At 47.2% G+C, this 23,094-nt stretch overlaps 1 protein-coding gene across 1 annotated transcript in view; it reads left to right on the top strand.

The window, feature by feature from the left end:
- Tbc1d22a (TBC1 domain family member 22A) overlaps positions 1–23,094 on the top strand; it is a 303,265-nt gene that overhangs the window by 95,005 nt on the left and 185,166 nt on the right. Inside the window, exons 6-8 of the mRNA XM_059247582.1 lie at positions 5,088–5,216; positions 7,218–7,280; positions 14,421–14,535. Of these exons, the coding sequence (XP_059103565.1) occupies positions 5,088–5,216; positions 7,218–7,280; positions 14,421–14,535 (307 nt within the window). The remainder of the gene's footprint in view (positions 1–5,087; positions 5,217–7,217; positions 7,281–14,420; positions 14,536–23,094) is intronic.

Genomic DNA, 23,094 nt, shown 5'->3' with positions numbered 1-23,094 from the left:
GACAAAAATAGCCATTTGGGCAAGAAACTGTTCTTGCCTGGACTGCCTGATCAACTGGACATAGAGGACCCATACAAAGGTGACCACTGAACTTTGCTTGACAAAATGGTCCTTCAGGTTCCTGCTTTGCAGAGAAAACTGCCAGACATTCTACAGGACACAGAGAAAAGTGAATAAGAGACTCTAGGCCTGTGGGCTGAAGACAGATGCCCCAACTTTACAAGAAAACTTTGCATGACTGTCCAGGCTCAGCTGTCTCTGTCTACCCTACAAGACTCCTAAAAGTTGCTTATATCCTTCTCCATTTCTCAGGTAGTAGTATATCCTTCTGAGGTCTTTGATGTGGTTAAAGACTAGATACTTACAATTTTCCTTAGTTATAATAAAAGATAAGTTAGATATAAAACCTTAAACTTACAAATATAAGATAGATAGGATCTCTTCTTTAATATTGTAACTGTAATTCTTGCTTGATAATTGTTTTGTTATATGTAATTTTACTATGTTAAAGTTAAAACCTTCCTTTTTAAGAAAAGAAAAGGGGAAGTGCTGTGGGATGGTCTGTATGTCAAGTGTGTTGCTGATTGGTCAGTAAATAAATCACTGATTGGCCATTGGCTAGGCAGGAAGTATAGGCGGGACAAAGAAAAGAATTCTGGGAAGTGGAAGGCTGAGAGGGAGACTCTGCCAGCCGCCATCAGGACAAGGAAGATGTAAAGTACCGGTAAGCCACAAGCCATGTGGCAAAGTAAAGATTAATAGAAATGGGCTAAATATAAGAGTGAGAGCTAGACAATGATAGGCCTGAGCTAATGGCCAAGCAGTTTAAATAATGTAAGAGTTTGTGTGTTTATTTTATAAGTGAGCTCTGGGACTGGCAGGACTTGGTGGCGGGAGCTGGAGAGAAATTCTCCAGCCTGAGAGAGATTTGCCCTGACCGTGGGCCAGGCAGGAAAACTCTAGCTACAATCATCCATCCATGTGACAAGCATTTGATGAGTGTCTGTTATGGGGGACAATGTTCTAAGCCTTTGGGGATATCTGTGAGCTGAAAAGGAGCACTTACATTGTGACAGAAAGAGATGAAAGCATATTGTGTAGGGAAGTTGGCAGAGGTGATTGATGGGTGCTAGGCAGGATAAGAGGGAGGTCAAGGTGCTGTTTATGTATGTGGTCCTCACTGAAAGGGTGACATTTGAGTTAGGACTGAAGGAGGAGATGTTTGGGGACATAGTCTGGTCCTGACTATTTCAGTTCCATGTTGGTTACAGTGTAGCTCATATAGTCCCCTTGGTCCCTAGAATGGGTTGGCATGGGTGATGAAGAGGGATGACTGGTCAGTAGCAGAAGCAATACCCTGGAACCTGAGACAGCAGGGGGAGAATGGAGACTCTAGAGAAGTGTGACATTGTGAAAGGGTTGCCACTGGCCACAGACATCTTAATGGCAGTTATCAGACTTGATCCCAAGGTGCCATTTGGGTCAGTGTCGTAGGCCTGCTTCAGCCACACAGCCCTGCTTTTTTGCACTGAAGCAGCCAAGGAATTAGTGTGCACTGCATACATCTGTGTTCCTGGCAAGCTTTATTCACAGAAACTGGTAAGTTAAGAGTTGCATAGCCTGTGATTGGAGCTAGTGGATCTCAGAAGAGGAAATAGTGAGTTCAGAGGGAGACTCTGAGGCAGGAAGGTGTCATGTTTGAGGCATGTTTAGCTGCTTAGAAGGCAGAGATCTGTCACATGGGGAGGGGGGAGGAAAATGTGTGCTCTAGCCCAGGAGGAGATGAGGCCAGAAGGAGCCCAGGCAGCCTGGGATCATATTCTGAAAGGAGGGAGGAGCATGTGTGCTCTGGCCAGGGAGGGGGAGAGGCCAGGAGGGGCCCAGGCAGCCTGGGATCATATCCTGAGTGGGATAAGGGGCCTTTGGGAGTTTGAGGAGCTGTTCTGGTAAAGTGGTCTGTTCTGGTCTCTAAAGCCTTAGTGCAGAGATAAGTATTACCAGGGCGGAGAGTGGAGGAAGGTGGGTCATGTATCTCTCACACTGACAGCTCTCTGCAACCTGGCTTCTCCCCAGCTTCACCTTGTTGACAGAGTACACAGGTGTTGCTGTGTGTATGACAAGTCCTCAGTGTGGACTGTCCCTAGGCTCTCTGTGAGTTGGGGTCAGCTGACACCCCTGACAGGTGATGTGGTGGGGAGGCCTTGGCTGGAGTCTGACCTCACATCCATTTGGCTCTGATCATATCACTGTGGTTTGTTGAGTCTGTCTCCCTGTTGGAAAGCAGAAACATTGACTACCTTTAAATGGCTAGGACTAAAGGATCGCTGAGTTGCCCTGTGCCTGGTGGAGACTGCACTTTCCTTGGAGACCCTGTGGATGGGCAGTTATCAGACAAAGAAAAAGCTGTATCCTAGGACATTGTTATTCTCTAAGCTTTATGCAAACTGGGACTGAGATAGCTCCAAGGAGAAAGGAGGGATGGACAAAACGTACTGCCTGGATGGGTTGTCTCTGGGGCAGCTTTTAACTGGATAAAGAAATATCTGTCTGGACCCTCACCCTTGTAATTTTGTGCCTTCAGCTCAAGGGTAGGGCTGTACCCCTAGTGTCCCTAGCAGTAAGAGCTTGATTGGGATGTCCACAGGTGCTGAAAGTGACTCTGATTACCAGGTGGGTGACATTCGGGCTGGTTCTGGTCCTGTCGGTGATGCACTTGTTGTGTGAGCAGAATGTGCATTGGAGTCTTAGCAGTCTCCTTTCTGCCGTGAAGAGAAGAAACCAGCGTAGCAGTCTGAGTGTGAGCCTTTCCCTTGAAAGTTAGCAAGTGAGCATTTTCCAGTTGTTCACCTTTGAGTTGTGTTTGATGTGTGTGTAACAAGGCTGCTAGGGTGTGTCAGTGGTTACATCCTGTGGGCTCCTTGGGATTAAGCATTGAAATCTGGGGTGTCACAGCTCACATGTAGGAGTTCATGTCAGGCAATAACCAGATGTTGTGTGTGTTTCCACTTGATGATTGGAAATAGTGTCTATGTTAGAAATGGGATGGGTTATGTAAATGTGTGTAGACATGGGCCGTGGCTGTGCTGCCTTCAGGATGATGTCTCAGCAGGGGCTGGCAGGAGTTCTTGTAAGGCTGCATAGTAAGTATGTCAGCCCATGGATCACATGTAACCATGTCATTCTGTGGGCCCTGTGAAGGAGCAGCCACACATTATTCAACAAGCAGGCACAGTGTGTCCCAACAAGATGCCATTTACAGAAGCAGGTGTGGGTTCTGTTGGTGGCTCCTGTTGTCAAGCGGCAGTTAATCACAGTGGGAATATGGTTGTGATTTTATTTATTTATTTATTTATTTATTTTTTGGTTTTGGGTTTTTAGAGACAGGGTCTCACTATGTAGCTCTGGCTATCCTGGCATTCTCTCTGTAGACCAGGTTGGCCTCAAACTCATAGAGATCCACGTTTCTGCCTTCCAAGTGTTGGGATTAAAGGTGTATGCAACTATGCCTGGCTATGATTTTAAAGTGCAGCATATAAGCCTGAATGTTGGGTAATGGGTGTTTTCCTAAAAGGACCAATTGTACATCAATAACTGGGACTTTCTCCAAGTGAGAGACTGCTCTTCATCACAGGACAACCTTACCAGGGCACAGCAGCACTCCACAGGCAGGGATAAGGATGGTTCCCGCAGGCCTCAGCTGCAGACTTGGAAGGAGAAAGTAACCCGACTGGAAGTGGACTGCGTCTGTGCTTGCCCCTCAGCAGTGCCCCTTGCTGTGCCACCCACAGCCTTCTGGGAAATACAGATTCTGACCGTGTTCTGGTTCTGATGGAATGGCCAATGTGGGAACTTTCACTGGAGCAAGCATATGCCAGCAAGGCTGGAGAACAGCTTGTACCTCACCATTGTGGTCATGGGGTCGCTGCTGCCACTGCTCAGACTGCAGATATTCACCTTGATTCACAGAAGCAGTAAAGAAAAGCCCTGGGCTTTGGGTCACCTCTTGACCTCTGAGCCTCAGCGTCACTGTGGCCAGAGGAATGGTGTACCCATCTAGTGTGCCTCAGTTAGTGCTGGCTGGAATGTGAAATAGTGTCATTTCCTTGGAAAAAATCTGACGGTTTCTTAGAAACTTCTCTCTACATTCTGAGGCAGCCCCTCTGCCCCTTGCCATTCAGCCCTGAGAAATCAGAGATGCATGTTTCCAAAGTCTGCAAGAATACCCATTGAGCTTTGTTCATTCATAAGTAGCTTATCAGAGGTGTGTGGCCTAACACGTCCCATGCAGACTCAGTGGTGGCCGATCTCAGAAGACAGTGTGCACAAAATTGAAGGTTCTAAGTGAGTCTGTTTTTGGAGAGTCTCAAACAAATCCAGTGAGAACCTAGCCCTTCCAGGGGCCAGGTGGAATGGCGGGAACAGGTTGCAGAGGACACCATCACTTTGGGCAATGGAAAGTACCTCCTGTCTCTCTGGGAACAAGAGTCAACTGCCTGAAGCTCTCCTTGAGGCCACTGGTCTGTGCTTAAAGTTGACAAAGTTTCAAAGTTACACCTTATGTGTCATATCATAAGATTAATTTAAAATGTAGAACAAGGAAACACATAAGAAGCCACATAAACTGCCAAGCTCTTTCTGGATGTGTGTCCGTTTTATGTATTGCATAGTGTCAGAAGCCCCAGGGGCTTCGGAGAGTAGATGTACATTTACCTACGTGATAGCTTTGAGCACATAAATGCAATGTGTGTGTATGTGTGCGTGGTGTAAGTGTGAGACCAGACAGGCTCCCAGTTCCTGTGGAGAAGGGTTTTAGCATCTCCATATCATATTTGAGGAAAGCATCTGGTCCAGGTGCTATCAGATGACTTTTGTTAGATATGAGTGATGTCTTAGACCTGGTTGGGACACTGGTGGGGGGAGCTGGTGCTGTGTGCTGTCCTGTTGCTTTGTTCTGTGTGGGCAGCTTTTTCACAGTGTTCTCCCTTCTGTGTTAGGTGGGTCTCCATATGCCTGGGTCATTCTGGAACTGACCACTTGTTCTTCACACACAGTAACCATGGATGCCTGTGTGTCTTTTGCTCCTCCAGGGTTACCTTCCCGCCAACGTTGACCGGAGACCAGCCACACTGCAGAGAAAGCAGAAGGAATACTTTGCTTTCATTGAGCATTATTACAACTCAAGGAATGATGAAGTTCACCAGGACACATATCGTCAGGTGTGTGTGGGGTCTTTCCCTTTTCCATGTATCACTCAATACTGGGACTTGGAGCTGGTTTGTAGGGGATGTGTTTCAGCTATCAGGAACCTGATAGACTTGCAGATTTATATTTTCTAACAGTAAACATTTGAAAGCAGTTAATAGCAGTTTGCTACCAGCAATATCTGGCTTGTTTGAGTTCTTTGTTGGAGGTAAAGCATGAGGCTTGAGTCAGGTTACAAAATAGATATCGAAATCTGTTAGTGATGACCTGCATCTGCTTTGGGTGATGGTTGGCATGTGGCACCTTGGCCTGTGCCTAGCACTCTCTAGATGACTTCTGGGGGTGGCACCTTGGCCTGTACCTAGCACTCTCTAGCTGACTTCTGGGGGTGGCACCTTGGCCTATGCCTGGCACCCTACAGCCTGTTTCTGGAGGGTGGCACCTTGGTCTGTGCCTGGCATTCTGTATCATGCTTCTGGAGGATGGTCCCTCTGCTTGTGGCTGGCACTCTATAGCCTGCTTCTGTAGGGCAGTGTCTTGATCTGTGCTCCGAACTCTTGCCTTCCTGCATTTGATTATCATGTATTTACTGTTCCCCTGAAGGTTTGTGTCCAGGCCACCCGGAGCTAGTGCGAGCTAACATTTGCATGGTTTGACTAACTTTAGGTTAGTCCTGCTAACACTTGGAGCCTTTCTCCTATTTTTCCAGGCCTGTGATTGATGAGGCAGGCCAGAGGCAGGATATGGGGTATGATGCATGTGGTGTCCTGTCTGCATAAGAAATACATTGCCTATGGCTCTTATGTAGGTTGATCCTTGCTGGTAGTGGGCATAGAGGCAGGTCAGGCCTGCTTTTCATCTCCCATGAGCCCAGCATACAGTGCATCTCTCCACAGGACTGTTACTCAAGGGAGCAGTGCCCTGAGGTGCACACAGGATGCCTTGCTAGTGGACCTTGGCACCCTTGTCCCTCACCTATGCGTGGGCTCCTGCATGTGGCCCTCCTGAGTTCTCTGACCTTGCTTGACCTTGCTGGTCTGTGTGGATGTCCCTCAGCAGTCTGCTCATGGACTTTCCTTGTGTGTGCTCTGTGTATATTCAATTTGCAAGTTTATCTCACCTTGTTCCCTTGTGCTGAGGACTCACTCTGACTGTCACTAGGAACCCTTTGAAGGACACAGAGAGCAGGCCTTTTGTAGGTGAGGAGGCTGAACCTAATGGCTCATTCTTGGCCACAGGCCAACTAGTGTCAGAGTGAAGTGGTAACCCCATTTACTATATATTAACTGCTTCTTTGCATATGGACAAGGATGGAGATAAACTGTTTAACCTTTGGGTTAAAAAGTGCTCAGTCTCCTCTCAGTCTGTGCAGGCTGTTGCTCTGGAGCCCCAGAGTGCTGCTAGTGCTGCTGGTATAGCATGCACTCCTGGGATGTAGAGCCAGCCTGTGATGCCTGCTGTGCTCAGAATTCTCCTGTTGGGTCACCTCTTGAACCCCACCCACAGGAGGTCTCTACTGTAGTGCTGGCAAACATTGTCAAGACTCTTATGTCAGGTAGTGCTCAGGCAAGAATCCGCTGACACCAGCAGAGACTTCAAATGCCTCCTTTAAAGTGTCCTAGATTCCTCATGGACATTGTGAAGTAGAGGAAAATATGGCCTATGTTCCAGATGGCCTTGTCATAGCTGAAACCCTAGGCACTGTCAGTGTCCTTGAATCATGCTCAGTGTTGGACTGAAAATCAGTGTTCACTGATTGCATTGGCTCATGTTTCTGAGGAGCTGAGGGCCCCCTGTCTTCCTGACCATGCAGCAAGCTCTGCTGGACTGTGAAGGATCAGGTATGCCTGTCACCTGAGGACAGTTGCGCCTTGCTCAGCTGGAGTGTGCTTCTCGGTGCCTCCTATGGAGGAGCCTAGTGACAATCATCTCACAGCAGGTTAGGGGCAAAGCTCACGTGCCATCAAAGACTGCCCTCATCCTATAAGATAAACATGTCTCTCCTGCATCTGCAGATTCACATCGACATCCCTCGAATGAGCCCTGAGGCACTGATTCTTCAGCCCAAGGTGACGGAGGTAAGAGGAGCCCTGGCCGGGGAGTCTCTGCTGATGTCTGTCTCTGGGTGTGACTGCTACTCACTGCACTTGAGGGGCCTGACCCGGGAGCCCCTGAAGTCCATAATTAGTGGCCATGGGGATCACCGATTGTTCTCAAAACGTTTTTCTTGTGTAACATTAATACAAAAGAATGTATGTAATATATATATGAGTATTTATAATAGAAACTATGTCTTTTTTTTTGTTTTGTTTTCTTTTTCTTTTTTTTTTTTTTTTTTGAATTTAGGAGTTAGAACCCCTCCAATGCTGACCTCTGTGAGCTTGAAGCTGGTAGCATAGAGGCTATTTCTCCATGCTCATGGTTCTGCTACCCCAGCTCCATCTCTGCCCCCCTCCCCCATAAAAGAGGTGATTTCAGACTTTTATTTGCCATACTTTGTAACTTCACTGCTAAGGAAGCAGTGTGGTATTACTGTTGTGTCTTGAGCTGAGTGTGCCAGTCTTTGTACAATTCAGTGTGTGCAGCTTGTGTTTTCTTCTCCTTGTGTAGCGGTCAGGATGAGTATCTGGGCACTTCCTAATGTAGTGCTGTTGGGACAGTGTTGCTAGAATCCTCCTGTCCATTTATGAGGGTGTACCCCTGTGAGAAGTTCTCTGAGGCTTTCACGATAACAGCATGCTTCCTGGAGGGGTCTGCAGCTGATGCTTTACCTGCAGCCTGGAAGCCTGGATTTCCCACTCCATGGCAGTTCTTGGAACATGGCCAGGTTCCCGAGCTCTGTAGGTCTGGTGGATATTCTTACCTTGCTCCTGGCTTTACTTTCCTTGGCTGCTGGTGGCTAAAGAGCATCTCTGCATATAGAGACGGGTGTCTTCTGTGTCCCTGTTCTGGGAAGTGCTGCTTACTGTCTGGACCACCCCTTTCTTTTTTTCACCCATTAAAAAAATAAGTTTGTGATCCTTCTGCATCTGGGATTCTAACTGAATTATTTGATGGGGCGTGCTTAGCCTTGCTGAGTTGAATGCGATACCCCTTTCGGTTATTATGGGGTGCTTATTTTAAGAAATCTTTTCCCTCAACATCGGTCTTGTAAGTCTTTTCTCATCTCCTCATCTGAAAGTTTTTCTTTCCCCACCATGTATTTAATTTGTAGCTGGTAGCAGCATCTATAGGTAGCCAGTCAGTGGGGACTGTACAGGAACTTGGCCTTGTCACTTCCGTGTTCTATCTGTGCCACATTTGCAGGCCTCCATGAGGACCTTAGTGCCTCCTCCTTCCTCTTCCCAGTTGACTGGATTATCTTACTCTTTACTCATTGAAGTCATTTTCAGAATCACATTGCCAGGTGGGTTTTTTTTTTTAATTGTCTGTTTGATTTATGAAAGGAATTTGGCCCTCTTTGTACTTGTTATTTTGACTAGGTCTGTCTGAGTTGCCCAGGGTAGCCTTGAATTCACTCTGTAGCTTGCACACACACTGAACTTCAGATCCTCTTGGTCTCATCCCACCAAGTATATGGGATTGTAGGTCTGGGCCACCAGACCAGGGGAAACCTTTATGAAAGAACTTGTATCTGTTTTATTAGATTTATTCCTAACCTTTATGTTTTTGTCACTAAAGTAAGTGGTATCTCTTTAAAGTAGACTTACTATCTGAAATACTTTGTTTTTCGTCTTTATTTTCCCCAAGTAAATGCATTTTGAAATGTGGACATCTCTTGCCTGCGCAGTAAAGCTACTAAAAAATTCCGGCATTGCTGAAGTAAAAGTGCCTGTAGATTGTGGAGCACAAAAGGGGAAAATGAGTTTCCACAGGAGCGGCCGCTCTGAGGCACTTCTCTGTGATTGCCCTTCTCAGTGGTGTGCTTACAGAGTCTGGAAACAAGGCTGATGCATTACAACCTCTTCTTTACTTAAGTTTTTCTTTAAAAATGGAAAATAGACCTTGGTTTGTCTTTGTGTGATTTTTTTTTTCCCTACAACTTGGCATACTGTTCACAGAGCCGGCCATGTGGCCTCTGGTCTCAGCTGTGGTCCAGAGTCCTCCATTGCTTTGTGGTCAGGCCTTGGCCTTCTTGCTTTCAAGCAGCTCCCTGTCTGTGGGTTTGCTCAGCCCCTGAGACTCCTCCAGAGGTGTGAGGTATGTATATTTAGCAGCTGGCAGGGCTGAGCAGGGGCTGTGCAGCCTGTAGGGCAGGCAAATCTCTGGGGGAAGAGGGCAGACTATCCAGGCTGCTGAGGGTGACTGTGGATAATTTGGATATGACTGTGTTGGGGGGATATGACATAAAGAGCAGGGGCTTGAGGAAAAACATCGAAAGGTGGGGGCTTGTGTTAGCTAGTCTGCAGGCGCTAGTTAGTGCCCCGGCCAGTGGGGTGTCCACAGGGGCGACCCACCTGTGGGAGAGAATGAAAGGGACGGGAGACCTGAAAGGAAGACAGCAAGACAGGGTTCTGATCAAGCTGCAAATTTTATTCTCCTCAGCAAGGCTTATATAGCATGGGAGGGGGAGGGGGCAGGAAGGAGGGAAGGGGTGCACGACGTGCCGTACGTGCAGGTGAAGGGAGACGTGCAAGTCGTGAGGCTGCAGGGTGTTGTGCTAGGTGGTAAGGTCACTGGTCAGGGCCCATTGTTCTGTTGCTATGCTACCTGACCTACCTGACCGAGGAATGTTCTTTATCTTTGAGGGCATCTGGTTTAGGGCCTGTGGCTTGTTCTCTGGCCTAGCTAGTACTTTTCCATGGTTCATGTTTGGTCCCTAACAAGTTAGATTTCTGGCACCTTGGAAGCCGGGCTAGATCCACTGTGACAGCCAGTCTATTGACATGGTGGCTTCCTGAGCTAGAAGTTGATTAGTGTCTTCGGAGCTAGTTGTCTGTCAGATGGTTGGTTGCCACTGTGTACTGGGCTTTAACGTCAGAGTCCAAGCAGCTGCCTGGTGCTCTTGTTCATATTTGCATCCCACTAGCAGGGAATTCAGATAAGACACAGGTAGGAAGAGCAAGCACATCCCTTTGTAGTCATATGAGTTGGCAATGTGGTTCTGCTTGTAACCCAGAGATGGAGTTACTGCGCTAGATGGGAGATGGACAGTGAATCAGGGTCCTGAGTACAGAATCTCACATGGCAGCTTGATGGGGCTCTGGGGTGTTTCCTGAAATCAGGCTTTTTTTTTTTTGTACTCTAATATTGTTATTTGAAAGAAAAATTTATCAATTTTTAGCCACCTTTCACTTTTAGTCCCTGCCCATTTTGTTGAATGAACTCCATCTTAACATGACCTGTGACACTTGGCTATTGTGGCCAATCCTGTGTGTTTGTTGAAGATCCATATTCAAATGCAGATATTGGCAAGTTCAATATCTGCCCAGTGGCCTTTCCTCCACATCTGTCCTGTTTTCTGCCCTCAGCTTCTTAGAGCAGCCTGAGGTTCAGAAGTCAGGTGCTGCTCCCAGGTTGCTGCTTGTTATATCTAAACAGACACAGAATAGTGAAGCACACAAAAACCAAATTTTTGACCCCCAACTGTGAGTGGATATAGGAGCTTCCTGTGACTAGGAAAAGAAGGGACGTTTTTTGAATGCAGGTACCGATGGTGTATTAGCCTCTTCTGTCAGACTTAGAATGTTTCAGAAGTGGAGGTGGCAGTCTGCCTAGATCCAGATCCTGGTTCCCATGTGCCTAGGTGTGGTTTGGGTGGGGGTGGGGACCTGGGGCATGTGCTGTTCCCTGCTCTCTAGCCCCTGTTGACAGGACACCTGTGCTTGCCAGGTGGCTGAAGGGACTTTGAGGCCCTGGCAGCAGCCACCTGTTCCCCTCTTGTCATAGCTGTGCTGCAGAGTCTCCACTCCACGCCTCGTAAGGCAGGGACCTCGTTTGACGTTTACTATCCTCGTCACTACGAGCCGAGTTGAATTGCTGAGTGAGAACCACCTGGCTGTTACTCTGTCCTCGGTCTGCAGGCCTTCCAGGGAGAAGCCTCTTCCTCCTTCTCCCTGTGCCCTGATTCTTCTCATTGGTTTTCCTCCGGCATGTGGGCATGCTGCATTTAGAGCAATGGACAGTGACACTGGGCGTCTCACAGCCTAGCAGTGCTGAGGCTGAAGTGTCTCCCACATCTGTTGTGCTCCTTGTCACTTTACTTGATGAGGGAGGGCCTCCCAGACCAGGATGTTTGCAGTAGGTACATCCGTGGACCCAGGGTCTCTGCATTATGCCCTTTGGTGGATCATGAGTGCTTCTCCGCAGCGCCTCACGAGTTATCATCCTGTGTGCCCCATGTGATCTCCTTGCATACGCTCTTTGCTGAGTTGACCCTGGCTCCACTGACAGTTCTATCCAAGTGAGCACATTGCTTTCACCCTTCTGCTCCAATTGCTCGAAAAAGTTTTCATGGACTTGTGGGCTGTGTCTCCATGAAGAAGGACCTCCCACTCCCCAGAACACTTTCAGATGATGTGACAAAAAGGTTTCAATAAATATTAGTGGTTTCGCAGTTCCACCACTGCCCACTGACTAGAAGTCAGCCTTAGCTTATTCTGCAGCTGCCTGTACCTGTGCAAGCGGTTCTGGGACCAAAGGTAGGACGTTGAGATCATCAAGAGGTCCAGGAGAATTCAATGTAGACAGTTGAGCTGACTGAGAGCTTTTCCTTTGCTCAAAATACACTGGACTATTTCTGGATTTTTCTGAGAAGTGCAGCCTGTTCTTTCAGGTATAGTAATGGCAAGGTGTGCTGTGTTAGGGGCAGCTGGCAGAAGCCTGCTTTGAGACTCCCTCAGGAGCACTGCTGCTTCTCTGTAGAGGAGCTGGAGGGCATTGGCCTCCTGATTGCAAACTGGGCTCATCTGTCCTCAACACACACTCCCTGCTGCTAGTGTCTTGTGTTCCTCCCAGGAAGGTGCTGGACTAGTGGGCGATTCCGAGTTACCTCGAGTCCCACTGACAGAGACTGGTGCTTGGAACCTAAGTCTTAGAGCCCAGGCCAGCCCAGGTCTTTGTCCCCAACCTTCTCAGGCCTTTAATGGTGTATGTGAGGCCAAGACACAGCCTCTGTCCTGTTTGCCTGGGTGGCTGTGACAGTCCCCTGTGCACTGAGGACCTGTGATGAGGTTCAGTGTGTGTGTGTGTGTGTGTGTGTGTGTGTGTGTGTGTACTCTGGATTTGTTAGTGTGGATTGTGCATGCATGTGTCCCAGGTCAGCATTAATTGTCTTTCCTTGGTTGCCCCCACTTTTATATTTTTGATCCAGCATGTCTCACTAACCTTGAAGCTCTTAGATTTAGTGAGGCAGGCTGGACAGTGAGCTTCAGGGATCTACCTGTCTCTGCCCCTGAGATCAGAATTATAGCCACCCCAGACCTTTTACATGTGTCCTTGGGATCCTACCTGAGATCCTTGTACTGCAGGGTGGCACTCTGTGCCTGAGCTATGTGTCCAGCCTCTGAGTTTGTTTTTTACTTTCTTTTAATTGTTTGGTGGTGCTAGTGATTGTATGCAGGGCCCTCACACATGCTAGGCAAGTGCTCTGTTAGCGAGCTGTGGCCAGCCTCTGAACTTGTTTAAATATTCATTTCTCTCTAGGAAACTGTTGACTGATGGAAAATGTATATGAATCTATATGCATGAGCGTGTCACTCATTCAGCAAATATTGAGCTGGTGCCTGCTGTGCTACAGGTGGTGCTTGCTTGTTATTCACTTGAGCAGCAGGGTGATGGTATACTGGTGTGGGAGTGGGGCTGGATTTTAGGCTCCATGGCTTGGAATCACAGACTGTGCTTTGGGGCTCTAGGCATCTTCTCTGTAAATCCTGGGGTAGAAGTGCTTTGGGGCTATAGACTACCAAGCCCAATGATATATAAGGTGCAGGTGATGTAGGAAGGGCCTAACTTCCGAGAGTGTGCAAACATCTGGTTCTTCAAGATTTGGTGTGTTTAGAGGTTCTGGAACACCTTTATTCATGTGAGCATTTTTTCACTGCCTCTACTGTACTGCTTGCCTGTGTGAGGTCTGGGCAGAGTAGTAAGACCTAGGCTTGACTGACTCTGGAACCCAAAACTAAGCAGGAGCCACCAATGAATGACAGTGGGAAGGAGGGGACACCAGAGAGTCATAAGTCGGATGTGACTGGCTCTTTATAGAGGAGATGGGCAAGGAGCAGCCATAGAGAAGGTGGGCAGGGAGCAGCCATAGAGAAGGTGGGCAGGGAGCAAACAGTGTAGGAAGGAGTGCTTGAGCTGGTCTCAAATACCAGCAATTAGTTTAGTCAGAAGCAAGGAGAGGCCCTTAGGGCTGTGGGAACTGAGGTGGTAACCTTCTGGGCTCTGAGGAGGGTACAGAATGTGGATGCTGGTTAGAAGAGGCCCTTGGGGCAGGGCTATATATTACGGAGACCTGGGCACTATGCTTATGCATCAGTGGAAGGTCTTTAAGCCATTGGTGTGCATATATATGTGTGGGTGGCCTGGGGTGGTGTGGTTCTTTTGTACCTTGATAAGATTAATCTCAAGAGCAAAGATGGAGAAGAGTGAGTGAGATGAAAGATGGTGAAGAGGAAGGGTCAATCAAAGGTGAGTGTCCTGAGGAAGAAGGAAGCTTGGGTAATTCTTACATTCATGGCTCAGGAAACTGGGTGTCTACGTGTGTCTTCTTGGATGGGGATAACTTTCTAGGGAATTAAGAAATCTATTTACCTTGTGGGGACATAGATGCATGTACATGTGCATGAGGAAGGGCTGCATGCACGCGTGCTACACCCCTCCTTCCCTCCCTTGCTCCTTCCCCTTCTCCCTCTTCCCAGTTACCTGCCCACCCACCCACCTAACTCTAAGGAAAGAGCCATTGTGTACCAGGCTCTGGTCTTCTCTGCATCCCTGTGACCTGCTGGTCTCCAGGGAGCAGAGAAGCTAGTGTTAGTAGTGGGGAAGAACTGAACCCAGGGTTCGGGAAACACTATGGTGCTTGTGAACCAATAAAAAGTTAGGGTCATTGGACTGACTTTCGCAAAGAAACTGGAATTGATAACTGTCTGTTTGTGCCTTAGTATTGGAAACAGTGAGAAATGTTGATGGCATATATTTTAAGTAAAAACGTGGGTACATTTAAAATTTTTACTGTGTTCATTTCTTGCTTTATTGCCAATTCCATTTTCTTTCAGATTTTCGAAAGGATCTTGTTTATATGGGCTATCCGACACCCTGCCAGTGGATACGTTCAGGGGATAAACGACCTGGTCACTCCGTTCTTCGTGGTCTTCATATGCGAGTACATAGGTAGGCGCACACCACAACACTGTGCCTCCTGGATGCCCAGTGTGATCTTCAGTGGACCTGCTGTGCTCACTGCATAGTTATACCAGTGCTGAAGATTACCTCTCTGCACCACAGTACTAATGAATGACAGTTGTGTTAGTCAGGGCGCTCTAGAGGGAGAGATCTTGTAGACTCAACTGTCTGTCTGTCTGTCTGTCTGTCTATCGATCTAGGGGATTTATTAGAGTTGTTTATAGGCCGTGGTCTAGCTAGTCCAACAATGGCTGTCTACCAATGGAAGGTCCAAGAATCCAGTAGTTGTTCAGTCCCCAAGGCTGGATGTCTCAGCTGGTCTTCAATATGTGGTGGAATCCTGAAGAAGTAGGCCAGTGAAGGAATGGACTTACTAGCAAGAATTAGACCAAGGAGGCAAAGAGCAAAAGCTTCCTTCTTCCATGTCCTTTATTCAGGCTGCTAGCAGAAGGAGTGGCCCAGACAGCCTGTGAGAGTTTTAGTTAATTCCAGTAGTCAAGTTGACAACCAAGGATAGCTATCACAATTGTGGAGAGGGGCAGTCTTATCCTTGAGGCCAGCTTTAAAAAACACCTTGAAACCCACACTCAACTGCAGATATGCTCACAGCTGACAGTATCCCACTTTAAAATAGTATATGGGGAGAAATGAGTCTATTTGGGAATTTGGTTTTTCCTAGTGGCCCTCAGCTCATTGGCTTTCAGGGCTTTGTTTTAATGGGTAAGGTTAATGTGATAGAGTAGTCAGTGTTTCGTGTATAAACTGTGAACCAGACATGCTTCTGTTGACTTTTCAGGCTTTTCTAATTCTGACATCCGTAGCATCGCTTTGTGAGAAGGTGAATTACATGCAAACTGGTTAGCTGTGTGAGGGGTAGTAATGTGCACCATTACTCTGAGTCCTGTATCTTTAAAAAAATTTAAAGTTTAGTGCGTGTGTGTGTGTGTGTGTGTGTGTGTGTGTGTGTGTGTGTGTGTGTAGGTAGGTAGGTAGGTCGGTAGGTAGGTTGGTAGGTAGTTAGGTAGGTAGGTAGGTAGGTAGGTAGGTAAGTAGGTACATGCCCCAACATGCCTGTGGAGTCAGAGGGCAATTTGCGGAAGTCATTTCTCTCCTTCCCCCATGTGCATACTGGGGATTGGACTCAGATTGTCAATCTTGGCAACAAGTCTCTTTGCCCACTGAGTCCTCTAGCCTGCTCATCTGTCCTTTTCTTTCATTTACATTAGAGTAGCAAACAGTAAAATGATATCACCTGCTCTGAGCAGTTCTGAGTTTATAAAAAGTCTTATTAATAATGTGTACACTTTGTGATTCATTTGTGAAAACACATTAAGCACATAGGAGGGGTCATTCTTCAGGTTGAGCATTGGCGTTTAAAATGGACACTGTTCTCCTTCTGTGGCACTGGCTTGTTTTTGTGTGCCTATAGACTGGAGCATTTCAGCCCTCAGTCTGCTTTAGATCTTGCTTTTGTGTTCATCTGGAGAGATGGGATCACTCAAGGTTACATCCAGTCAGTGAACTGATTATACCATAGGTCATTGCTAAGCAACTAGGGGGAGCCAGTGCTCACTCCCTAGCATCTCTGTCCTCTCACTCCCCATCTGATAGGTAGCAGGGTGCTCCTGATGGTCCTGGAGTGGTCGGACCTCTGTCTGTGGCCCTCAGTTAATGGAGAAGTTCAGTCACAATGCTTAGAGGATTGATGGTCTAGGCTAAATGGACCATTTGATTAATGTGGGAAATAATGTGTTTGAACTGCTTCACCACTGACTTATGTTGTGAGACCCAAGCAATTCTAAGGCATTTCCTGGTTATTAGCAGACAGGGGGAATGGCCAAGACCTTGGTGTTAATTGTCTAGGAGAAACAATGATTGGAGGAGGTAGGGACTGTGCTCTGTGAGTTGGTCCTGAACTGGGCTCAGGGATGCTCTTGCAAGCCCTTCCCCACATAGTTGAACACACACACTTGAACATATACACGCACTTATGCACATGCGCACACATGCACACACTTGAACACACACACACACATGAACTTACATACACACACTAAATAAACAAGTTAAAAAAATTTTTTTTAAAGTGAGACAGTGGTGGTACATGCCTTTAATCCCAGGACTTGGGAGGCAGAGACAGGCGGATCTCTTAAGTTTAAGGCCAGTCTGGTCTATAGAGTGAGTTTCAGGATAGCCAGGGCTATACAGAGATAATTTTTTTTTTTTAAAGTTACAGTATGCAGAGAAATAGCCCAGTGTGGAGAAGAAACTCTGGGCCCATGAAAGATGAGTTGGTGACCATAGCAGTGTATTGGAGAGCTTTAGAGAGATGGACTGTTCTCACAGAGAACGTCCTGAGCTGTTGTTGTCAGAGTGAGGATGACCCAGACTTGCAGACCTGTCTACAGCTGATACTCCTGCAAGCTCTGAGGAAAGGCATCTGCATGGGCTGCATGTCTCAGGAGTTATGACAGCAGCAGACAATCACTGCTCTGGACCAGCCCTGAGGAGGGCAGGTCTGAGGGAAGGATGGGAAAGGGTCTGCATCATCTTCAGTATCACTACAGCTAAGGGAAGAGGTCACAGTCATGGAGAGTGGGCCCAAGTGGGACACAGGCAAGCAGGTGAACCCTTTTCCTACTATGACTCAGTTTATATGAGCCCTCCTGGGTGTCTGCCGTTTCTTTGAACTCAGGACTCTCTTGTGTGTATCACACCGTGCAGAGTAGGAGTTTGGCAAACCCATCTGGATTGCATCCCTAAGATGTTTCTGTGCTGGGCAGTTAAGAGCCAGGGCTTTAAAACCCTTGTAAGAGAGTGTTGCCATTTAGGGAAGTATAGCTAAGGGGAAAGGGTAGGTGGGAACACCCGACCTTCCCATTGGTGGGCCACTCTTCTGGGCTTCTCTCCTCTAGGTAGCTGAAGGGTCCCTCAAGTTCCTGGGATGCAGTAAAGGTGAGCAGATGGGAGGAGGGTGGTTGTGCAGTCTGCGGTCACTTGTGGGTGGCAGTGATTTTGGTGCTCCCTCCGAATCCTCTTCCGCACACCTGTGTTTGTGCAGTTCTTAGTGCTTTTTTTACATGAATGTAACATATGCTTCCTCTATTGTATTGAGACATCTTCCTGAGGCTCATTCCCGCCTCCTGCGTGTGGTGTTCTGTGAGGTAATGTCGTATAATTCATGAACTCATGCTGCTGGTTTTGGATTTTTTTAAAGCCCCCCTCCTTGTATAATTTTTAAGTAAATCCTGTACTTTTGAAACAGCCCCTATCATATTCTGTCCAAGAATGTGAAATTTGGCTTAAAATTAAGAAACATTATTCTATCACCTTGGATCACACATTTTCAGCAGAGTAAGTATTTTAGTTTAAATAAATATTTTGAGCCTAGAAAAACCAACAACAACAAAGCTGCATTCCCCCCACGCATCTCTGCTATTTCAATTTAGAAACGATTTTGACCAGGCACTTTGGGCTGATACCTTAGGGTAATTGAATGTTGGTTGGCTGCACGGCAAGAATGACGATGACTGTTGTGCACGATGAAGAATATCTCACCGTGGATTCTCGCTCAGGAGCTTTAATCTCAGGTTGATTTGATTCTGTATGTCATCCTCTCATAAATTACTCCTGAAAGCAAACATGGCAGGGAACTGGAACAAACAATGCATTTTCCTATGAGCATTAAGAATATTTATTTCTGGGTTTCCCGTGGAAGGCGGAACGTCAGGAGTACAGCATGCTCTCAGCATTGTGTTCTGGAGAGGATGTTTCTGAGCATGCTTGAAGAAAGTGCCGCCAGCGGGCTGCCACCAGTGCGGCTGGCACAGGAAGCACATCCCCACCAGAGGACTGGACACCAGCTGGCTTCCAAGCATGGATTCCCCTCCAGTTTGCACTGTCACAGACGTCGGGCTTTGAGGGACAGTGAGAGCATGACTGCTGCTTCAGACTTCTCATCCAGAGTCAGTTTTCGCAGTGTGTGCTTTCGTGTGGGCCTTCCGTCTTATCTCACTGCGTCTTTCTCATGTGTGATGTGAGCCTCTACAGCAGCTAAATTCATCTGCCCGGCTTCCCTGAGTGCTCCTTGGTGGGGAATTGCTGCTGCTGTTCACAGGTTGTTTCCAAGCCTGCAGAGGCATGATACAGAGCATCTGCGTACAGTGCAGTTTCTGCGGCAGCTGTCATCTAGCAGGAAGTGGAGACAGGGTGTGAGTGGGCTGGAGTGTGACTGATACAGGTCTCCTGTCTTGCAGAATCCCAGTGCCTATAATTGTACAAACATTTACAAAATGCCTGAGCAATGGACTTCTGTTGACAGATTGGAAAACAAATTCAGTCAGTGTGGCCACACTCCACAGTCAGTGTGGAGCTTTCTTAGGCCTTGTCAGTGAACTGTTGTACATGGTAGCCATAATGTTGTGTGTGCATATTTCAGGATTGTTTTCTCTTTACTATTCAAGTATTTACAAGGTCATCCAACATTTGAAAAGAAATATTTAAAAATTGGTAATATGGTGGTTCTAATAATGGGTAGGAAAACTCAGCAGAAGACCAGTGAGGGTCTGGAAGATGGAGGACCAGTGAGAATCATCCACTTCTCAGCTATCTGCTGGTCACTGTGCCCAGTGGCACAAAGGACATGCTCATTCCCAGAGCATAGGGCGCTTGCTCCATGCTAGCCAGGTGCTGACACTAAGAGAGCCTCATGCAAATCAGGCATGCTGTATTCTAGACAATAGCATCAGAACAGAAATCAGTGACCATCAGAGAAAACTGGAAACTTTAGAACTGAGAAAGGCCGTGAGATGAAGAAGGGGAACATGAAATGCAGATCCCGCGGGTGCAGCTGGGTTATATGCAGCAGAGACCCAGAGGTGAACTGACTGAACTACGAAGTGCTCTCAAGCTGTTAACGCACCGATCACTGACACCGGAAGAACAAAGGAAAGCAAGACCAAACAGACGAGGGGGAGGGCTGTGCACAACAGAACGGAAATATGTAGAGCAGAGCAGAGGAAGTCCTCACAGCTTCAGTCAAGCTGAGCAGGTTTGAGAAAGGCAGGAAAGGGAGAGAGGGAGACACTCAAGCAGCTGACACTGTTCATTTCGGAAATGCAGAGCACAAGGGGATTTCATGAATAACCTGCCCAGTAAGTGCAGAATGGAGGAATTCCACAGAAGGCACTGTTTCCCAAGTTGTGCTGACTGACTCCACATAGCCAGGCTGATGGTCAGACACCAGTGTGTGTGTGTGGCTGCAGATGTGAATTTGTGAGTGACATTTAAATCAGTTGCCTTTAGTAGAGCAGATAACCCCCAATGTATAAGTAAGTGTGCCTCCTCCTAGTCACTTGTCTCATAGTCACTCCTCATAGTCTCTGGCTGTGGCCAGAGAGCATGGTACCCCGAGGAAGCAGGGATTCCTTAAGTGTGTAGCCTGTGGTTGAGTTGCTAGCTTTTCAGTCTGCCCTACATACCTGCAGATTTCAGATTTGCTGTTCTCCAGTCTCGTGAGCCAATTCCTGGAAATTAGTTTCTTCCCTTTTCCCCCACATGTTTATAGGTATAATACACACCTATATCTTATATATAGATGAGATTGAATTAGTAATATCTAAAACAGTCCCATAATGCCCAGACCATACGTGTGATAAAGAGTTAATGTGACTGCACCACAAAGTTTTTCCAACAGAAGAGGGAGGAACACTTCTACATTGATCATGCGGAGCCATTGTTGCCCCATGAGCAGAACCAGATGGGAGACCCTGCAGGAAGAGAACGACACACTGGGATTCCTTAACAAATGTTAGCAGCCAGGTGTAGCAAAGTGGATGGAGGGATTCTGTATTGTGAGAAGTAGAGTTTATTCCATGACGGCAAGAACGCTTCAATGTATGAAAATCAATATATTATTCTTTATCTACAGACTAAAGACTAAAACCAAGTGATTATGTCATTTAGCATAGAAAAAGATATTGACAAAACCCAATGGAACCTAACTCTTTGGAGGAAAACCATTTTACAAATGATCCTAGAAGGAATGGTCATAATAGGACAGCTAGACATCATCCTGCAAAGGAGTAAAGCTTCACCCTGCCTCTCACATGACAGCATTATGTGAATCCCAGACCTAAGTCTAAGAGTTCACGAGAAGCCAGGCATGGGGGTGCACATCTTTAATGCACATCAGGCAGATTTCTGAGTTGAAGGCCAGCCTCCGCTACAGAATGAGATCCTGGCTTGGGAAAAAAAAAACGGTTTATGAAGTCAGCCATCATGACCTGGGTTAGACCACTCCAGAAGCAAAAGAGACAAAAGCAAAAAAAAGAAGCTTCCTCAAATGAAAGCTTTTGTGTTGTAAACAATACCCTCAAGAATGAAACCACAAACATTATAAGAATGCTGAAAGTCTGGAATCTGCTGTGTACAGAAGATAACTCAGTAAGACGAGCCACTCCAAAGAGGGCAAAGTGTTTCAGTGGACGATTCTCCAAAGAGGATATGTGACTAGCCAATAAAAATGCATGGGAATATTCACTAGTGTTAGTCACCTGGGAAGACAATGTGAGCCAGCTCTTCATACCCACCATAGGAAGGATGGCTGTGACATGCGCTGTGGTTTGAATGTGTACTGTCCCCGCAGGCTCGTGTGCCTGAACACTTGCTCCCAGCTGCTGGCACTGTGGTTGAAAGCTGTGGAACCTTTATGAGGTGGACTCTTCCTAAGGGAGGTGGGTCATTGGTGGTGGCCTTGAGGTTTTGTAGTCCCACCCCATCTCCTGTCTGTGTTCTAACTGCTACAGTGAGACCAGCTCGCTCACTCTCTGGCCACCGTGTCCCCCATGCCATGCTGGTCTGCATGCTCAGACTGTGCCATGGCAAACCCCTTCATTGCTTCTTGCCAGGCATTTGGTCACAGTAACAGAAAGGTGGGTGCGGGGATTGCCTGGAAATGAGTGCAGGATTTCCTCTGGAGGTGTAAAAACGTTACATTAGATGGTGAATTGTGTGGTATTTAAATTGTATCTCAAAGAGGAAATGGAGCCCTTCATTTGTGAGGAGAGATCCCAGTCTCACATCAGTTTTGCAGTTTCCTGGTGGCCGACACATGCATAGCTTTTCCTTTTTCTGTTGCTGATAATACATGTAGCATTTGAGTAAATACAGTCTTGGTTGCATTTCTACTATTTTTCATTATAGTATCAGAGGCACCAAGAATGACTGACTCATTCTTGGAAGAGGTGTCACGAATCAATGTCTGCAGCCATTTTTAAGTCTTGATAGCATTTACTGGGCAGTTTACTATAAAGATGATGGAATACATATTTTCATCAGCCATGCGAAGGACTTCCATTTCCTTTTGTCTTTGATGTGATATAATATGATTGGCTGGAGAGGGCTCATTTGTGTGTGTGTGCTCACAATGTGCTTCATTCACTCATAGACATGACTGTATCCTCGCAAGGCTGCATGGCCCAGAGCTCAAATACTCAGTGACTCAGAGGGTTCGATGAACACCAGCAGCAGTTAGTATTCTCTCCAGTATTCATATTTGAGTGTTTGCCTCAAGTGTGTGTGTGTGTGTGTGTGTGTGTGTGTGTGTGTGTGTGTACATATAGCAAAGCAAAACAGCAGTGGGGGTGGAATCTGGTGACTGCAGTTGTTTGGTAGGTGTGTGGCAATGTAGCAGAAGCAAGACTCTCACTGACAGTCTCTTGGACTTGGCACATGAGTGACTGTGCCCACAGGAGTGCCCTAGCCTTGGGTTAAAAGGCAGTGGAAGGGTGGTCAGTGTGGGCAGCTTTGTAGAGATTTGGCCTCAGTCTCAGTTGCATTGTTTGTCTCTGATGGATGTTTCTGGAAAGGAAGCATGTGAAGGCTGTGGTGGTCCTCCTTAGGAAGATGTCTGGCCTTGGGCTTGACCTTGACCTGTACTTCCAGACTGACTTGGAGCCTATAGTGACTACTCAGGAGCTGCCAACAGCTTCAGCCAAGGTGTGGCCTTGCTTGCTGCTTCCCTGTGTGCTGTGTGTTGTTTGTGGTGGGTCACAGGCATTGCACTGAGTTATGACGGCCTTTTGCTGTGTTCTGATTTGTCACTTTGTGTTTTAACTGACAGCCTGAGAAGACAGATGTCTGCCGGCATACTGATAAATTGTTATGGAATTCTTACTCTGGTGTCATGTGGCTTCGTTTCTGGTTCATACGCGCAGCCATTTGTGAGATTATTGCAGGTGTAAGTGCTCCGCCAGTCGGATGGAGCCTTAACTGCCGTTATTAATGAGCTCACTTTGTCAGATGCTGTGCTAAGTGCTTAATTACTTTGTAGCCTGCATCCTTAAAAGCTTGGCCACAGCACCCGCTTCCTTGTTGAGCACGTGGGGCACCATGAGCTGTTGAGACTTCCTGAGGCTGCTGAGGTGCGCTGAGCCGCTGGCATGGCCTGAGGGCCCTAGAACTCAAGCCTTATCTACCGCAGTGGGACACGAGGAAGGGGAGCACATGGAGAGGGCCCTGCATTCCTGGCATGGGTTTTCGTTCTAT

The sequence above is a fragment of the Peromyscus eremicus genome, chromosome 20 (assembly GCF_949786415.1).
Source record: "Peromyscus eremicus chromosome 20, PerEre_H2_v1, whole genome shotgun sequence".
Taxonomy (NCBI): domain Eukaryota; kingdom Metazoa; phylum Chordata; class Mammalia; order Rodentia; family Cricetidae; genus Peromyscus; species Peromyscus eremicus.
This window is presented reverse-complemented; position numbering and strand designations above follow the sequence as displayed.